A 16,000-nucleotide genomic window follows, 5' to 3' on the forward strand; every position below is an offset into this window, starting at 1 on the left:
TGATTTGGCTTACTTTTATTTATTTAAATATAAGTGAAATGTATGTGTGATGAAGAAAAGAGTGTCGAATCCCAGGCAGATCTCTGTGAGTTTGAGACCAGCCTGGTCTACACAGCAAGTTCCTGGACCGCCTCCAAAGCTGCAGAGAAACTTTGTCCTGAAAAAACAAAAACAAAACAAAAAAGATTGTCCAGTTCTCTGTAGCAGGACTTACAGGTTGCTGTGAGCTGCCTGACATGGCTGCTGGGAACCCTGACTGGGTCCTCTGCAAGAGTAGCAAGTGTTCTAAACCACTGAGCTATCTCTCCAGCCCCTCTTTTTACTATTTTGTTTGTTTGGTTGGTTTTGGTTTTTTGAGACAGGATTTCCTTGTGTACCCCTGGCTGTCCTGGAACTCACTATGTAGAAAAGGCTGGCTGAAAACTTACAGAGCTCCACCTGCCTCTGCCTCCAATGTGCTGGGATTAAAGGCGTGTGCCACCATCCAGCTTTACTTTTTATTTCTAGACAAAGTTTTGCTCATGTGCCTTGGGAACTCATTGTGTAGATCGGCATGCCTCAAATTCTCAATCTTCCTGTTTCAGCCTCTTGAGCTATCATGAGAGGACCGATACCATATCCCCTTGACTTGTGATTCCGGAACACAGAAACAGAGTAAAGCTTATATTGTGCCAATCCAGGAGTCTGTAACAAAGTTTCTGTTGGGGATGATGAACATGTTTTGAAAATCAGCAGTAAAAATACAGAGTACAAACTTTGAGTTATAAGATGAACACAGCAGGCAGGTGGTGGGTGTGGGTTTTTTATTGTTGCAGTGGTGATGATTGTGTGTGTGTGTGTGTGTGTGTGTGTGTGTGTGTGTGTGTGTGTGTGTGGTGGTGGTTTTAATTAAGGTTAATTTTTTTTAAGTATGTGTAAGCCTGTCTGTCTGTGTTTATGTGCACTTGATTGCAGGTGCCCTCAGAGGTCAGAAGAAGGCATCAGATCTCCTAGAAATGGAATTACTGACAGTTGTGAGCCAACATGTGAGTGTTGGGAATTGAACCGGGTCCTTTGGAACAGCAGCCAGTGCTCTAACCACTGAGCAATCTCTCTAGCCTGGATGTGTTGAATATGATGATCATTACACAGTGTACCAAATCATCACTTTGTTGTATGTTAGGGTATGCACATGGAAGGATAGAGTGGAATTTTAGCTCAGAGATAGAGTGCTTACCTAGTATGCACAAAGCCATAGGTTTAACCCCTAGCACAGAAAGATAAGTAAAAATCCAGGATGAGAAGGAAGAGTGGTTTCATGAAGTAAACAGACTAAATGACACTGTGACAGGAAATCTGGCTGTAGGCACCTGTTGCACACACTATTTGACCACAAGACCTTAGGTAACAGCTCCCCTGGGGCTTAGCTCTCAGCCTCTTCTGTGGACGAAATGCCTGCTGTCCACCCAGGACATCCTGAAGCTCAAAGGCATCAATGTCTGGAGCTTGGTCTGCTGAGCACTCAGCCAGTGTTATTTACCTCCTACCCCCAACACAGAGGCCGGAGGTAAAAACCTGGCACAAAGTACCAGATTACTGTCATTTTTTCTTCTTCTGATGGTTGAAGAGTCCACCTTAAGTCTTTGCTATCTTTTAAACTACAACCTCCTAATATGAGGATGGGAGAAGAAACCCAAGGGGACCTTTTCAGTCTCAGATTTCTCTCAGAACTGAAGGCTGCTGTGATTCTTGATGGGGCTTCTAGGGAGGGAACAGTTAAGAGTTCAGAGGCGCTGGGTGGTGGTGGTGCACACCTTTAATCCCGGCACTTGGGAGGCAGAGGCAGTTGGATCTCTGTGAGTTCGAGACTAGCCTGGTCTACAAAAGCTAGTTCCAGGACAGCCTCCAAAGCCATAGAGAAACCCTGTCTTGGAAAACCAAGAGAAAGAGAGAGAGAGAGAGAGAGAGAGAGAGAGAGAGAGAGAGAGAGAGAGAGAGTTCAGAGACGCAGCAGGGCCCACGCCTTTGATCCCAGCACTCAGTAAGTAGAGGCAGGTAGATCACTGAGTTCAAGGCCAGCCTGTTCTACAGAGTGAGTTCCAGAACAGCCAGGGACACACAGAGAAATCCTGTCTTAAAAAAAAAAAAAAAAAAAACCAGATGCTACAGGAGACTAAGGCTGTGGCTCCAAACGGCCCAGATTTGCAATGAGGATGAGCAGAGGGCAGATGTCCTGGGTCTGTGCCCTCTCCCCCCACTCCCAATACCCTTCTCCCCTCTGCTCATACCTTACATTGTTGCCTTTCCCATCCTCCTCCTGGGAGACTTATTTCTGTCTCTTTTTATCCAATGCAGCGGAAATGAATCATCTCTGAGTTCGCTTAGTAAATAGTTTGATGCCTCCTGACCCCAGCTGTCCCATTTACTGGTTCCTTTATGTATGCTCCTGGGATATTCACCCCCAACCCCACAATATAGTCAAGACCTCTACAGACTGGCTCTTTCTGGAATGTGCTTCTTCTCCCGGTCTGGTGGCGTGACCTCCTTCCTCCACCGTGGGAATGATGAGAAATGAAGTCTAGCCTTCCAGATGAGTCCCATCAGCTGATCAAGAGATAGGAGAAGCAAGGGAAGCTCTGGGTTCAGAGAGCTTTGTGTATCTCAGCATTCCTCAAAATCCTTGTCTCACAGATGAGACCGAGGTTAGGAAAAGGATGGAACAGACTTCCTTCACAAACAGGAAAAGATGGAGTCAGAGCCAATATTCTTATCTTGAATTTGTGAAATCCTAGATTCATCCCACTATATCATGCTATTGTATGCGTGTGCATGTGTGTTGAATAGAAATCCAACATCTCTGGCATTAAGCTTTATATGTGTCATGATGAATGGCAGGAGTCCAGTGAGTCATTGGAGATGGTGTCAAAGAAAGAAATGTAGGGAAATAGGTTCAAAACCCCCCAAGCCCTGCCCACCCCATGATGATGGAATTTCACAGGCTCCAGCTCTGTCCGGGTTGGTCTGCTTCCTGGTGAATGGATAGAGGCTGTTTCCCAGAACAGAATATTTGCTTCCTTGAATAGAATATTGACACTGAACACTATCGAATCCATAGGGATAGAAATTAACACAGGTATCTAAGCTACTATAATGTGACTTGGATCACAGATGTAGTCAGAGATACAGAGGATAGATTACCCTATTAAAGGATTGTAACAGGACCGACGGAGTGCTGGAGACCAGGGTTCATGGAGGGTGTCCTGAGGAGGGAGCAATTTGCACCTAGCTGTCTCTAGACAGATGTAAAACCCGCAGAACTCTTTAACACAAATTAGAGCATGTTCAGTGTTTCCAAGGAGCCCTGAAGTGCAGACACATGTCTCTCTTTTCCTGAAGAGACATGAATAAATGTCTCTTCATCCTATGTAGGGCACCAATGATAGGCTAAAGAAATTGTACCCAAGCCTAGCTTGACAAACCAATGAGTTTATTAAGGCTACTTACAGGAGCATGGGTGACTCAAAAGAAGCAGCATTGCCAAAAAGTCCACCCAGCAGGATTCACATTTCCATTCACAAAAGCTGTTTAGTTGGATTTCCCTGTTCAATTTGTAGGCAGCCCCAGCAAAGTGGCTTCTCTCCAACCTTGTGAATTTTCTATTTTTTGAACTCCCTGAGTCTTTTTATTTGTTTGTTTGTTTGTTTTTGTTTTTTCGAGGCAGGGTTTCTCTGTGGCTTTGGAGGCTGTCCTGGAACTAGCTTTTGTAGACCAGGCTGGTCTGGAACTCACAGAGATCTGCCTGCCTCTGCCTCCCTGGGACTGAAGGCTTGCGCCACCACTGCCCGGCCTCCCTGAGTGTTATGAGCCACACCCCTCCTCACAGAGCAGAATATTTCAATGCTGAGGAAACAGCTACACTGCCCTTCTTTTTTGTTAATTAATTAACTACTTATTTTATTTCATGTGTACTCGTGTTTTGCCTACATATTTGTTTGTGTGTGAAAGTGTCTGATCCCCTAGAGTTACTGGCGGTTATGAGCTGCCCTGTGGGTGCTGGGTTTGAACCGAGGACCTCTGGAAGAAGAGCCAGAACTCTTTTTTATTTTATCTATTTATTTAATTTTTTGAGCCAGAACTCTTAACCGCTGAGCCATCTCTCCAGCCCCTATACTGCCCTTATATGCCTCTTTTTCAGATGTGGAAACTGAGGCCTAGAGAGTGAATAAACCACTTAGCAAGTAGCCAGTCAGGATTATATCTGGAGCATGCCCCTCCCCTCAGGTTGTGGAACTGGACTGCCGGCCTTGGGGGCGGGGTATATTGTCCAGGGGCGTGGTCGAAGACCTGGAGGAGGGGCATGCTGTCCCGGGGGCGGGGCCGGCGGCCGGACTGGACTGAAATCTTGGAGAGCTGAGTCCTTCTCCCGCGGCCGAGCAAACGCAGGACCATGGGCGTCCAGAAGCGGGAAGCGCAGAGGCGGCGGGGCTGAGCCCCGCTGAGACCTCCGGTCCGGCCATGGGCGACCGCGAGCGCAACAAGAAGCGGCTGCTGGAGCTGCTGCAAGTTGCGGGCACCGGCAACGCGCACTGCGCCGACTGCGGGGCTGCGGGTAAGGGCACGGCGTGCGGGGCAGGTGCAGCCAGGCACGGCCCTGGCCCCTGGCTCGTCGGTCCCTCCCCTGGGAGCCCATCCACGCGCGACCCAGCCTCGCTCCTCGCCTGGGACCCCAGTCCTCGCTGGAGCGTCTCCGGCGGCCCGACGGTCCTCCGTCCCCCTGCCCCGAAGCCCCGGACCTCAGTCCTCGCTCTGCACCAAATGCCGTCCATGCCCTGGTCCCTCTCGCTTCCCCACTGGGCATCCTACCACCTTGGACATCGTCTCCGACCCTGGGCCCTTCCCGCGCCCCCGGACCCCGTGACCCCTCACTGAGGCGCGTTGACCCTGAGGGTGCTGATGCGGCTCGCGTCCCTGAGCCTCCGAGCGGGTCTCTCGCTTGCTCCCTCTTCTCGGTTCCTCCTTCCGAGGTCTCCTGGGTGTCGCTGCGCCAGAGGGTGGGCTAATCACGGTTTATGATGTTACCTCAGTTGTCCAAGGTTGGGGACCAAGAGAAAAAGGATTACCGGCGTGGGCGGAGCTGGCCTCCAACTCAGAATCCTAACTGTCCCGGCCCAGCCCGTCCCGGCACCCCAGCCCATTCCTGGTCCGACTCAGCGGCGAACCTGCCCTTCCACCCTGCAGATCCTGACTGGGCCTCATACAAGCTGGGGATTTTCATCTGTCTCCACTGCTCTGGCGTCCACCGCAACTTCCCAGATGTCAGCAAAGTTAAATCCGTGAGACTGGACTTCTGGGACGACAGTATGGTGGAGGTAGAATGGCGCACATATGCAGATTCTTGGAATTGGGCTTGGGGAGAGGAGGCGGGACGCAGATGTTGCTCCTATTCCACAGAGGAGGAAATGAAGCCTAAAGAGGTGCAATGACTAATGAGAGGAACAAAGAGTTGTAGTAGGTGGTGGCTTAGACAAGGGCCCTGAGTTCAAATCCTAGTTAATCACTTGCTCCCCTTACAAGGGGCGAGACCCTAAGTAGTGCCTTTAAATGTGTGTGTGTGTGTGTGTGTGTGTGTGTATTTAAATATATGTGTGTAACTGAGTGTACATATGTGCACCACATATGTGCAGGAGCCCACAGAGGTCAGAAAGAGGTATTGGCTCCCCTGGAATTGGAGTTACAAGTAGTTTTGAGCTACCATAGTAGCGCTGGGAATTGATTGAATCCTGGTCTTCGGAAAGACCAATAAGTGTTCTTAACTACTGAGCCATCTCCCTAGCCCTTGGGCTAGTTCCTTAATCTTAGCTATGGATTCTATTTCCACACCCATGCTATGGACACGTGCCACCCTCTCCCTGGCTGCTGTAAGAATAAAACACAGCTGGGTGATGGTGGTGCGCGCCTTTGATCCCAGCACTTGGGAGGCACAGGCAGGTGGATCTCTGTGAGTTCGAGGCCAGCCGGGTATACAGAGCAAAGTGCAGGACAGCCAAGGCTACACAGAGGTTCTATCTCAAAAAACCAGAAGGAAAAAAAAAAAAAGAATAAAGCACAGGTTGAGCACAGACACAAAGTGAATTAACAGTTACTGTCATCCTTCATGGGAGCCAGGAACTGAGGAAAGAAGAATCCCAATTCGTAGCTCAGGGTCCTTCACGATTCCCTAGCCCACTCTGCTTTCCTGTCCAGTTAGTATGGAGGAGCCTTCAGCCTGGATGAAGCCATTTTGGCCAGAAAACCTGAAGAGAGCAGACAGGTCTACAGCACACTGGTGAACTGAGAGGTTCAAGGGCCATTGGGGAAGCAGGTAACATTGTTGAGCATTCCCATTCTATGGCAGGACTATCTGGACTGGATTTTTACCAGTCAGTACACACAGATGTAACTGTAATGTCCTTGATGGAGAAGAGCACACTGACAAGACAGAGTGACTGTCTAGTCCAGACTTACGTTCTGTGCAGGGGAAACACAGGGACTCAGTCAACCAGCCCATACACCCACAGTTTTTTGCCTTCTAACTCCCTGTTATGTCTTCACTGGGACAGGTGAGCTCCCCCAGTCACTCATTCTCTGCTGGGGTCCACAGGCAATGCTTATCTATGCCATGGCTCCAGAGACCCCAGGGAGGATAATAGTGGTCACTGTATCCAGAGATATGAATTACAGACCTACTGTTCCTGCCTCCCCACCCCCATGTCACTGTCCACCGACACATCAGCATATCACTGGACAGAATGTCCACTCTGAGTCTCAGGTGACATTGGATATGCTATGGGGCTGGCAGCCACTTCCATTCTCCAGCTATCCCAGCTATTCTGTAGACTTTAAGGGCTGTGAGGGGGGCCTGGCTGTCTGTGGAAGGAGTGAGATAAAGAACATGAGCTTTGTGGTCCAGCAGAAACAGGTTGACATCATCACTTTGTATTAACTAGCTGTGTTGTCTTGAGCAAGTCACCTAACTTCTCTGAGACACGATTATCAGTCCTCCATGTTAGGACAAACTAGGGCTTTGCATGCCTGCTGAGACGCTACCTTAGAGGCAGTTTCTCCTGGCCCTACCTCAGAGACAGTGAAAGCCACAGACTTTTTATTTTTTGAAATAGGGTCTCTCTACATAGTCCTAGACTTCCTGGAACTCACTGTGCAGAACAGGCTGACCTCAAACTCACAGAAGTCCACCTGTCTCTGCTGGGATTAAAGGTGTGTGTGCGTCACCTTGCCTAGCAACCAGTCTTTGGGTGGCAGACCATGGTTTCATTTCATGTAATTTTTTTTTAGTTCTACAATTACTCCAATTTTCTCTTGTCTTACAGTTCATGACCCACAATGGAAATCTCAATGTGAAAGCCAAATTTGAAGCCAGAGTCCCAGCTTTCTACTATGTCCCTCAGGTCAGCGACTGCCTGTAAGTAAGTGATTCCCTAAGAACTGGGGAGGGATCTTCCAGGCCCTTCTCTCTTCCTGGTACCTTTGTCTGAGGTGAGTTCTCCTGTGACCTGGTTATAAGTTCTTTCAGGGATGAATTTGGTATCATCACATAGGGCACACAGGAATCCTGGTTTAGATCAGGTGTGTTGGCACAAGCTTGTAATTCTAGTGCATAGGAGGTGAATAAAAAGGGTATGATCAGCGCTGGGCAGTGGTGGCACCCGCCTTTAATCCCAGCACTCAGGAGGCAGAGGCAGGCAGACCTCTGTGAGTTCGAGACCAGCCTGATCTACAAGAGCTAGTTCCAGGACAGTCTCCAAAGCCACAGACAAACCCTGTTTCGAAAAACCAAAAAGAGAAAAAAAAAAAAAGGGTATGATCAGAAATTCAAGGTCAGCCTCAGCTACATAGTAAGTCAGAGACCAGCTTGGGCTACTTGAGACTATACCTCAAACAAAACAAATATTAAAGCATTAATATTTGCGGAGCTTTATCCATATGCTAAATGCTGTGTGTGTTATTGCCAAATATTCTCAGCAAACCTGCAAGTATGATTGTTACCCTCTGTTTGAGAGACAGAACAGGATGGGTGTGAAAGAATATAGAGCTGGGTATGGATCATCTGACACCAAGGGACATTAGGAAAATACAGTTTTAAATAATAATTTAAAAAAAAGGAAAACACAGTTTAGTAGGAGGGTTGTAAAGGGGAGGGATAAGGGGGACCCTAGACCCTGTGACGCCAAACCTCTGAAAGGTTGACTCCCTGAACACCTGGGCCTCCTTCTCAGGGACTTGGCCTCATTCAGGGCAGTCAGACAGTGATCTATCTATCTATCTATCTATCTATCTATCTATCTATCTATCTATCTTTTTAAGATTTATTTATTATGTATACAGTGTTCTGTCTGCATGTATGCCTCCAGGCCATAAGAGAGCACCAGATCACATTACAGATGGTTGTGAGCCACCATATGGTTGCTGGGAATCAAACTTAGGACCTCTGGAAAAACAACCAGTGCTCTTAACCACTGAGACATCTCTCCAGCCCTATATCTATCCATTTTATGTGCATGTGTGTGTGCATGCCGAAGCTAGGCAGCAGTGGTGCATGCCTTTAATCCAAGCACTTGGGAGGCAGAGGTAGGTGGATCTCCATGAGTACAAAATCAGCCTGGTCTACAGGGTGAGTTCCAGGACAGCCAGAGCTACACAGAGAGATCCTATCTAAAAAGACAAAGACAAAAACAAGAACAAAAACAGCCCCCCCCAAAAGGTGGCCAAGCCACCAAATCCCTTGGACATCCTTCTACATGTACTTCAAGTCCCTCTTCAAATGCACTGCAACAAAACCTGCCTTACAATGTAATGTAGGTCAAATGACATCATTTGTTAAGCATCTCCCATGTCATCTAGCATGGTAATTTTAATGCATTTCTTAGTGTCAGCCTTACAGTGATACCAGGTCCCTTAACCCTCTGTGGGTTACGTTGGACACCACTTGAAATAACCTATCCCATCTTTCCCCTATTGCTACCATTCAGTCTTTGCTCCAAGCCCCTGGACAGTGTCACCTGGGCTTTCCATCCTGTCCCCTCCAGCATTGTTTATCATGACTCCTACAAATGTCTTTGCATTTTAATCCCTGTTGATTGAGAGCTGGTGCCTGTTTTCTTCCAGTTCTAACACTACTGCATTCCCCACCACTGGGACTAGAACAGGAGCCCTCAGTGTCTAGTTTTTCCCCTAGTGCTGATCCTATGGCCTAGGATTCCCACTCCCTTGTTGGGTGTGGTGCCGTCCTCACTGTCCCTTGGGGAAGACTGTGCCTGAGGAAGGTATTGGGGGTGTATACTGAGAGTCAAAAGCATGGCCTGTGTATATCCAGCCAGTATTCTTCCTCTGAGCTACATCTCAAACCTAGAAAGAACTCATGATTGTAAGGGACAGAATTCCAACTTAAGCTGGCTCAGGTACCAAAAGATTTGGGGGGTTCTGAAGATCAGACATCAGGAAGGACAGGTGTGAAGCCACCCTAAAAAAGTATCCTGCCAGCCGGGCGTTGGTGGCGCATGCCTTTAATCCCAGCACTTGGGAGGCAGAGGCAGGTGAGTTTGAGGCCAGCCTGGTCTCCAGAGTGAGTGCCAGGATAGGCTCCAAAGCTACATAGAGAAACCCTGTCTCGAAAAACCAAAAAAAAAAAAAAAAAAAGAGTATCCTGCCAAACCAGGTACTGTAGTACTGTAGTGCATACCCATAATCCTAGGATTAGGAGTCTAAGAAGGCTGACACCATCATGGTGTGAGTTTGAGACAAGCCTGGACCGAAGTGAGACACTGTTTCAAAACAACAGCAAAGGCCTACAAGATAGCCCAGTGCATAAAGGCACCTGCCATTAAGCTGGAGAACCTTAGTTCCCATTCCTGGGATCTGCATGAAGGAAGGAGAGGACTGGTTCCCACAAGTTGTCTCTGACAACCACATGTGCACTGCAGAGTGAGCCCTTGCATACACACACGTGCACATAAGATAGATAGATAGATAGATAGATAGATAGATAGATAGATAGATAGATTTTTTAAAGAGAGGAAACAAAAGGAAGGAGGAAGAGGAAGGGAATCATAATACCAGGAGCTCAATCATGACCAAGGAAAAGAAGGGGAGATGGAAGGACCACACCAGATGCTCAAGTGTGACACAGTCCTCATATACTGTCCTGGCACTTGTCCCTGAATCTTTCTCTCAGCCAGATTTCTACCTGCAGCTGACAGCAAATCTACTTGCAGGTTCATGCTGTGTGTCCCAGCATGGCCCAGAGAAGATTTCTGGCCAGTCTCTTAACTTTTGGTTTCTTTTACCCCTAACAGCCCCGGGCAACCCAGAGCTCCAAGTGACCTGCTTAGGCCAGATTCACAGCTCCAGGTCACTCCCATTCCCAGGGCATTTGATCAGCTAACCTTTGAAACATGTACCTGGAAAAGATAAGAAGGAACAAACAATGAAAATAAGCTTGTTCTCAGCTGCACAGGTTTATTGCACCCAAGAATAGCATTGGATTAATGCTAGCATTAAGAACCTACTATGAGCTGGACAGCAGTGGTGCATGCCTTTGATCCCAGCACTCGGGAGGCAGAGGCAGAGGGATCTCTGTGAGTTTGTGGCCAGCCTGGTCTACAGAGTGAGTTCCAGGACAGCCAGGGATACACAGAGAAACCCTGTCTCTAAAAACAAAAACAAACAAACAAAAAAGGACCCACTGTGAGGCTGGTGTTGTGAAGCACACCTTTATCTATCTGGGAAACAGAAGCAGGCAGATTTCTGTGAGTGGCCAGCCTACATAGTAAGACCCTGTCAATGACACAAAAAGTCCTACTATATGTTGAGTATGGTGCTGGGCCTTTTGTAAACCACTGCCCTCCTCAACAGCACTAGAGAAGGCAGGTATGTTACTGGCTCATTTCCCAAATTTAGATCTCTTCAGTCATTTGGTCTGGAATGTGGCACAGGTGGTAGAGTGCCTACCTAACATGCTTAAAGCCCTGGGTTTGATCCCCAGGGCTGCATAAAGCTGGAATGGTGGCACACGCCTGTAATCCCAGCACTTGGGAGGTGGAAGCAGGAAGATCATGAGTTCAAAGTCATCCTCAGTTACTTTAGCCACCTGGGTCAGCCTGGGATACCCTCATCAGTCTGCTCTGTGCAGTGTGGTGGCTCAGGGCCCATCAACAGGTCCAGGACATTTCTGGCTGAAGTTCAAAAACAGAGAGTTTGGGGTGTGCTGAGGATGGGGTAAGTGTCTAGGGAACTCATGTCTTCACCAATGACATAGAGCCCTGAGGGACAGTGCAGTGCTTCTCAACCCACTGGAAAACAAATTTCCCTGGTGTGTCATCTGGAGAGCATAATCTAGGAGTAAAAGCCAGAGGTACTGCCATACATTCTATAAAGCACAGGGCAGTCCTCACCCCCACTACAGAGAATCATCCAGCACCAATGTTAACTATCCTAAGGTGAAGAACCTCTGAGTATTCTGAGATGCTAGGCTGTTCCCACCCTCCCCTATAGGGTCTTGGCAAATCACTGTGGGAATGGGAAGACACTGCAGCAGACACAACTGACCAAAAGTTCTCTTTTTAGAGTCTTAAAGGAACAGTGGATTCGAGCTAAGTATGAAAGACGGGAATTTATGGCTGATGAGAAAGCTGTCTCACCCCCAGGTAAAGTCACTATGAGGTCTGCATGTATGTATATGCACCATATGTATGCAATGCATCCAGAGGCCAGGACAGGGTATTGGATCCCCTGAGACTAGAGTTGTGGCAATTTTGAGCCATGTAGGTGTTGGGATTTGAACTTGGGTCATCTGGAAGGATAGCCAGTGCTCTCAGCCACTGATCATCTCTGCAGCCTAAAGTTACCATCTTATGTGTTGAGGTCTACATTCTAATGAGCTCTAGAAAAATGAAAGGTGGGAGGTAGGCTTGGGGAGGAGCTTGAGCTAGATCCCAGCCTCTCTTCTCACACTGACAGCCCTCCACCTGGGGCAGTTTTCATTCCACTGACTTGAATTCTCAAGTTGGCACTGCCCAGAGGACAAAGCTTGAAAGGACAAAGCTTTCAGAAGATTTGAAGGATGCAAATTATTCTTCACACTAGTGTCTTGAGGTCACTCTTATAACTCTTTTCTTTTTCTATGAGGCAGGATTTCTCTGTGTAGCTCTGGCTGTCCTGGAACTATGTAGACCAGGCTGGCCTCAAAGTTAGAGATCTGTTTACCTCTGCTCCCTGAGTGCTAGGATACATAATTTACAGAAATTATGTATATAATTTACATAATATAAAAATTTTTAGGTAGGGTCTCACTCTATATCCCTGATTTGCTTAAACTTCTTTATGTATCCCAGGCTGATCCTAAACTCACAGAGATCCATCTGTCTTTGCCTCTGAAGTGCTGGCATCAAAGGTGTGTTCCACCAGACACACACTTCATTCTTTTTAGGCAAGATCTCTTCTGTCCCAGGCTGGCCTTGAACCCACTGTATAGCCAAGGATGACCTTGAACTCCTGATTCTCATGCCTCTACCTTCGTAATGTCAGTATTACAGATGTGTGCCACCACAACTGAACTTATGTAGTTCTGGGTGTTAAATCCAAAGTGTCTTGCATGCTATACGAGACTCTGCCGGTTGAACCATGTCCCAGGACCTTTTTCAAAACCAGTCCAGTTTCTTGACACTTGGTCTTCTTTTTTTAAAAAATATTTTATTTATTTATTTATTTTGTATACAACATTCTGCTTCCATGTATGTCTGCACACCAGAAGAGGGCACCAGATCTCATTATAGATGGTTGTGAGCCACCGTGTGGTTGCTGGGAATTGAACTCAGGACCTCTGGAAGAGCAGTCAGTGCTCTTAACCTCTGAGCCTTCTCTCCAGCCCAACACACTTGATCTTCTTAAGAGATTTTTTTCTTTCTCTCCTTACCAATCCTCCTCTCTTCTCTTTTCTTCCTTTTTTTGAGACAGGGTTTCTCTGTATAGCACTGTCTATCCTGGAATTCACTCCATAGACCAGGCTGGTCTCTAACTCAGAGATCTGCCTGCCTCTGCCTCCTGAGTGCCACCACTGCTGGCCCTAAATTACAGAAAACTTACTTTAGTCAGGTTGTGGTGGCACATGCCTTTAATCCCAGCACTCTGGGTGGATCTCTGTGAGTTTGAGGCCAGCCAGGTCTACAAAAAAGTGAGTTCTAGAACAGCCAGGACTGTTACACAGAAGCCCTGTCTCAATAAAAACAAAAAACAAACAAAAAAAATCATCTTTATGTGTACGATTGTTTGGCCTGAATGTCTGACCATGCACTACATGCAACACTAGTTCCCTCAGAGGTCAAAAGAGGGTGTTTGATCCACTAGAACTGGAGTTATGGACGATTGTGAGCAGTCATGTGGATGCTGGGACCTGGGTCCTCTGCAAGAGGAAGTGCTCTTAACTGCTGAGTCATCTTTCTTTCTTATGACAAAGTCTTGCTATGTAGCCAAGACTGGCACCGAACTCTCCTTCCTCAGCTGAAGTGCTAGGATTCAGGCTCTGCCACATCTGTCTTCTAGTGAAGCTGACTGACCTCAGGGAGAGTCAAGATAGGAAGGTTTGGCACAGTAGGTGGAGACTGAAATCATATAAGGTTGGCCCCAGATAGGGCCTTATGCCCTACATCTGAAATAACACAGTTAGACTGGTTGTATCTGAGTGGCAGGTGGAGGCTCTCCCTATACCCAGGACCTTGACGCACTCTTTAGCTGGTTTATGTTGACTTCATGATTCACTTCTTCTCACCCTTGGGGGTTAAGGTGATCGAGAAGTGTTCCTGTGGAAGCGGGGACGCAACAATGCACAGTTCCTGAGAAGGAGGTTTGTCCTTCTGGCAAGAGAAGGCCTCCTGAAGTATTACACCAAGGAGGAGGTAAGAGGCCAGGCTGCCCATGCTTCCTCAGGACCACTCTGCTCACTAAGGCCTTCGTGGACAGTCCCTTGTCTTACGGAGAACTTCCGCCCTGGCAAGCATGACATTCTGTTACTTTTCCTTGGCTACTGTCAATCCAGTCTGCTAGAAACCACAATGTGGTCACTTGAAATCACTTAGGTTAGTCCACTTCATTGTTGTTCTCTATTTTTTTTTCTTTTTGAAACAGAGTATCACTATGTAGCTATTACTAACCCAGAACTTGATATGTAGCTTCCAATAGCCTTGGCCCGTTGAGAGCCATTCCTGAATCCTGGGATTAAAGGAGTATGCCACCATGCCTGGCCAAAAACAATTTTATTGAGATATATGTACATATGTGACTTATTCATTTAAATGGGGTTGAGCAAAGTGGCTGGTGACATTAATCCCAGCACTCAGGAAGCAGAGGCAGTTGTATGTGGGTGAGTCAGAGGTCAGCCTGGTCTACATAGTGAATTCCAGGACATCCAGGACTATATAGAGAGACACTGTCTCAAAAAAACAGAACTAACTAACTAATTAACTAACTAACTAAACATTTAAACAATACTCAGGCATTGGTGGCACACGCCTTAAATCCCAGCACTCCGGAGTCAGAGGCAGGAAGATCTCTGTGAGTTTGAGGCCAGCCTGGTCTACAGAGTGAGTTCCAGGACAGACTCCAAAACAGTACAGAGAAACCCTGTCTCGAAAAAAACAATAAAATAAAAAAGAACTCTCCCTCACCTGCCCAGTGCCCTGGGAATGCTCTGTGGCCAGAAAGTTACCTCCTCTTCTATTTGTGATGTTAGAGATTGGACTCAGGATTTGTGCATCCTGGACCAGCAGTGTATCATTGAGCTAACCCCTCACACAGCTGGGTCAGGTTTCTTCATGGTATAGACTCTGTTTCCTTTCTTTCTTTTTGCTTTTTGAGACAGGTTTTCTCTGTGTAACCAACCACCCCCAACAATGACAAACATCCATAATCTGTTGAATAGCCAAAACCCACCCATACCCCATCTCTTGGGAATGTGGGGATCATTCTCTAGACTGCTTCCTGTTGTCTGTGGGGGGAGGGAGACCTTGAGAATATCAGGATAATTGTTAGGTCTTAGCTGGAGACCTAACAATTGTGAAGCTGGACCATCTCAGCCAGCAGCCTTGAAGCTGTTCTGGATGCAGAACTCTGGGGAGACTGTAACAGAGGCATTCTGAGATGCTGGATCACCTGGGCCATCCATTTTCCTTGGTGTCTGGTCCCCTTGTTCTCAAAATACAAAAACTTTTAAAGGTAACATACATTTCTCTATTAATACAAGTGTAGACTCTGTGTTGTACACAAGTTAGCCAAAGATGATTTTTTTGTTTTATGTTTGAGCAGGTAAAATACACTTTATGTGTTTTGTGGTTTTTCTAATTTTATTTATGTCTTAGCCAGAGTTACAGGGGGTCTTCCATGATCAAACCTGACCCTTATCCACCTGGAATGAATCCACAGCCTCTCATTTCCTGTGGAAATAAAAGCATAGCCTCTCCCCCAAAGCAACATACCTTTTCACTTCCATTTTGAAGTCAAGGTATTTTTTAAATATGTAGGTTGGTTTAATCTTGCAATTTTCATAATCAAATGTCTTTTAGCAGCTATCTCTCCTTTGTTAGTAGTCAAAAAAATCAAAGACATCACAATAGCATACAGAATTCAGACTCTCTGTATTTTCCATCTTTTTTTCCCCAGACAAGATTTCTCTGTGTAACAGCTCTGGCTGTCCTGGAACTAGCTCTATAGACCAGTTGGTCTCAAACTCACAGAGATCTTCCTTTCTCTGCCTCCCAAGTGCTGGGATTAAAGGCTTGCGCCACCACCACCCAGCGTATTTTCCATCTTTACATGCCTTGTTTTTTATTACTTTATTCCATTCTTAAGGACTTTATTATTTTTAAACTACTTTTAAATCTATGACTATATATTCTTTGTCTTTCTTCTCACAAATCTATGTATATTTTTAAACACACTATAAGCCGTTTAGATTTTTTTTTCCAATCTGGATCTA

General features: G+C 46.7%; 1 protein-coding gene and 1 long non-coding RNA gene across 2 annotated transcripts in view; one reads left to right on the forward strand and one right to left on the reverse strand.

Moving 5' to 3' along the window:
* Positions 1-2,805, reverse strand: LOC118239217. The gene is made up of 2 exons (XR_004770896.1): positions 2,268-2,805; positions 1-157 (listed from the first exon to the last, which is right to left on the reverse strand). It is a non-coding gene; the product is annotated as an uncharacterized LOC118239217 (long non-coding RNA).
* A 1,689-nt stretch (positions 2,806-4,494) lies between these two features.
* Adap2 (ArfGAP with dual PH domains 2) overlaps positions 4,495-16,000 on the forward strand; it is a 28,382-nt gene continuing 16,876 nt past the window's right edge. The window contains exons 1-5 of the mRNA XM_027426523.2: positions 4,495-4,588; positions 5,218-5,348; positions 7,347-7,438; positions 11,599-11,678; positions 13,813-13,925. Of these exons, the coding sequence (XP_027282324.1) occupies positions 4,495-4,588; positions 5,218-5,348; positions 7,347-7,438; positions 11,599-11,678; positions 13,813-13,925 (510 nt within the window). The remainder of the gene's footprint in view (positions 4,589-5,217; positions 5,349-7,346; positions 7,439-11,598; positions 11,679-13,812; positions 13,926-16,000) is intronic.

This window comes from Cricetulus griseus, chromosome 7, assembly GCF_003668045.3.
Source record: "Cricetulus griseus strain 17A/GY chromosome 7, alternate assembly CriGri-PICRH-1.0, whole genome shotgun sequence".
Lineage (NCBI taxonomy): Eukaryota > Metazoa > Chordata > Mammalia > Rodentia > Cricetidae > Cricetulus > Cricetulus griseus.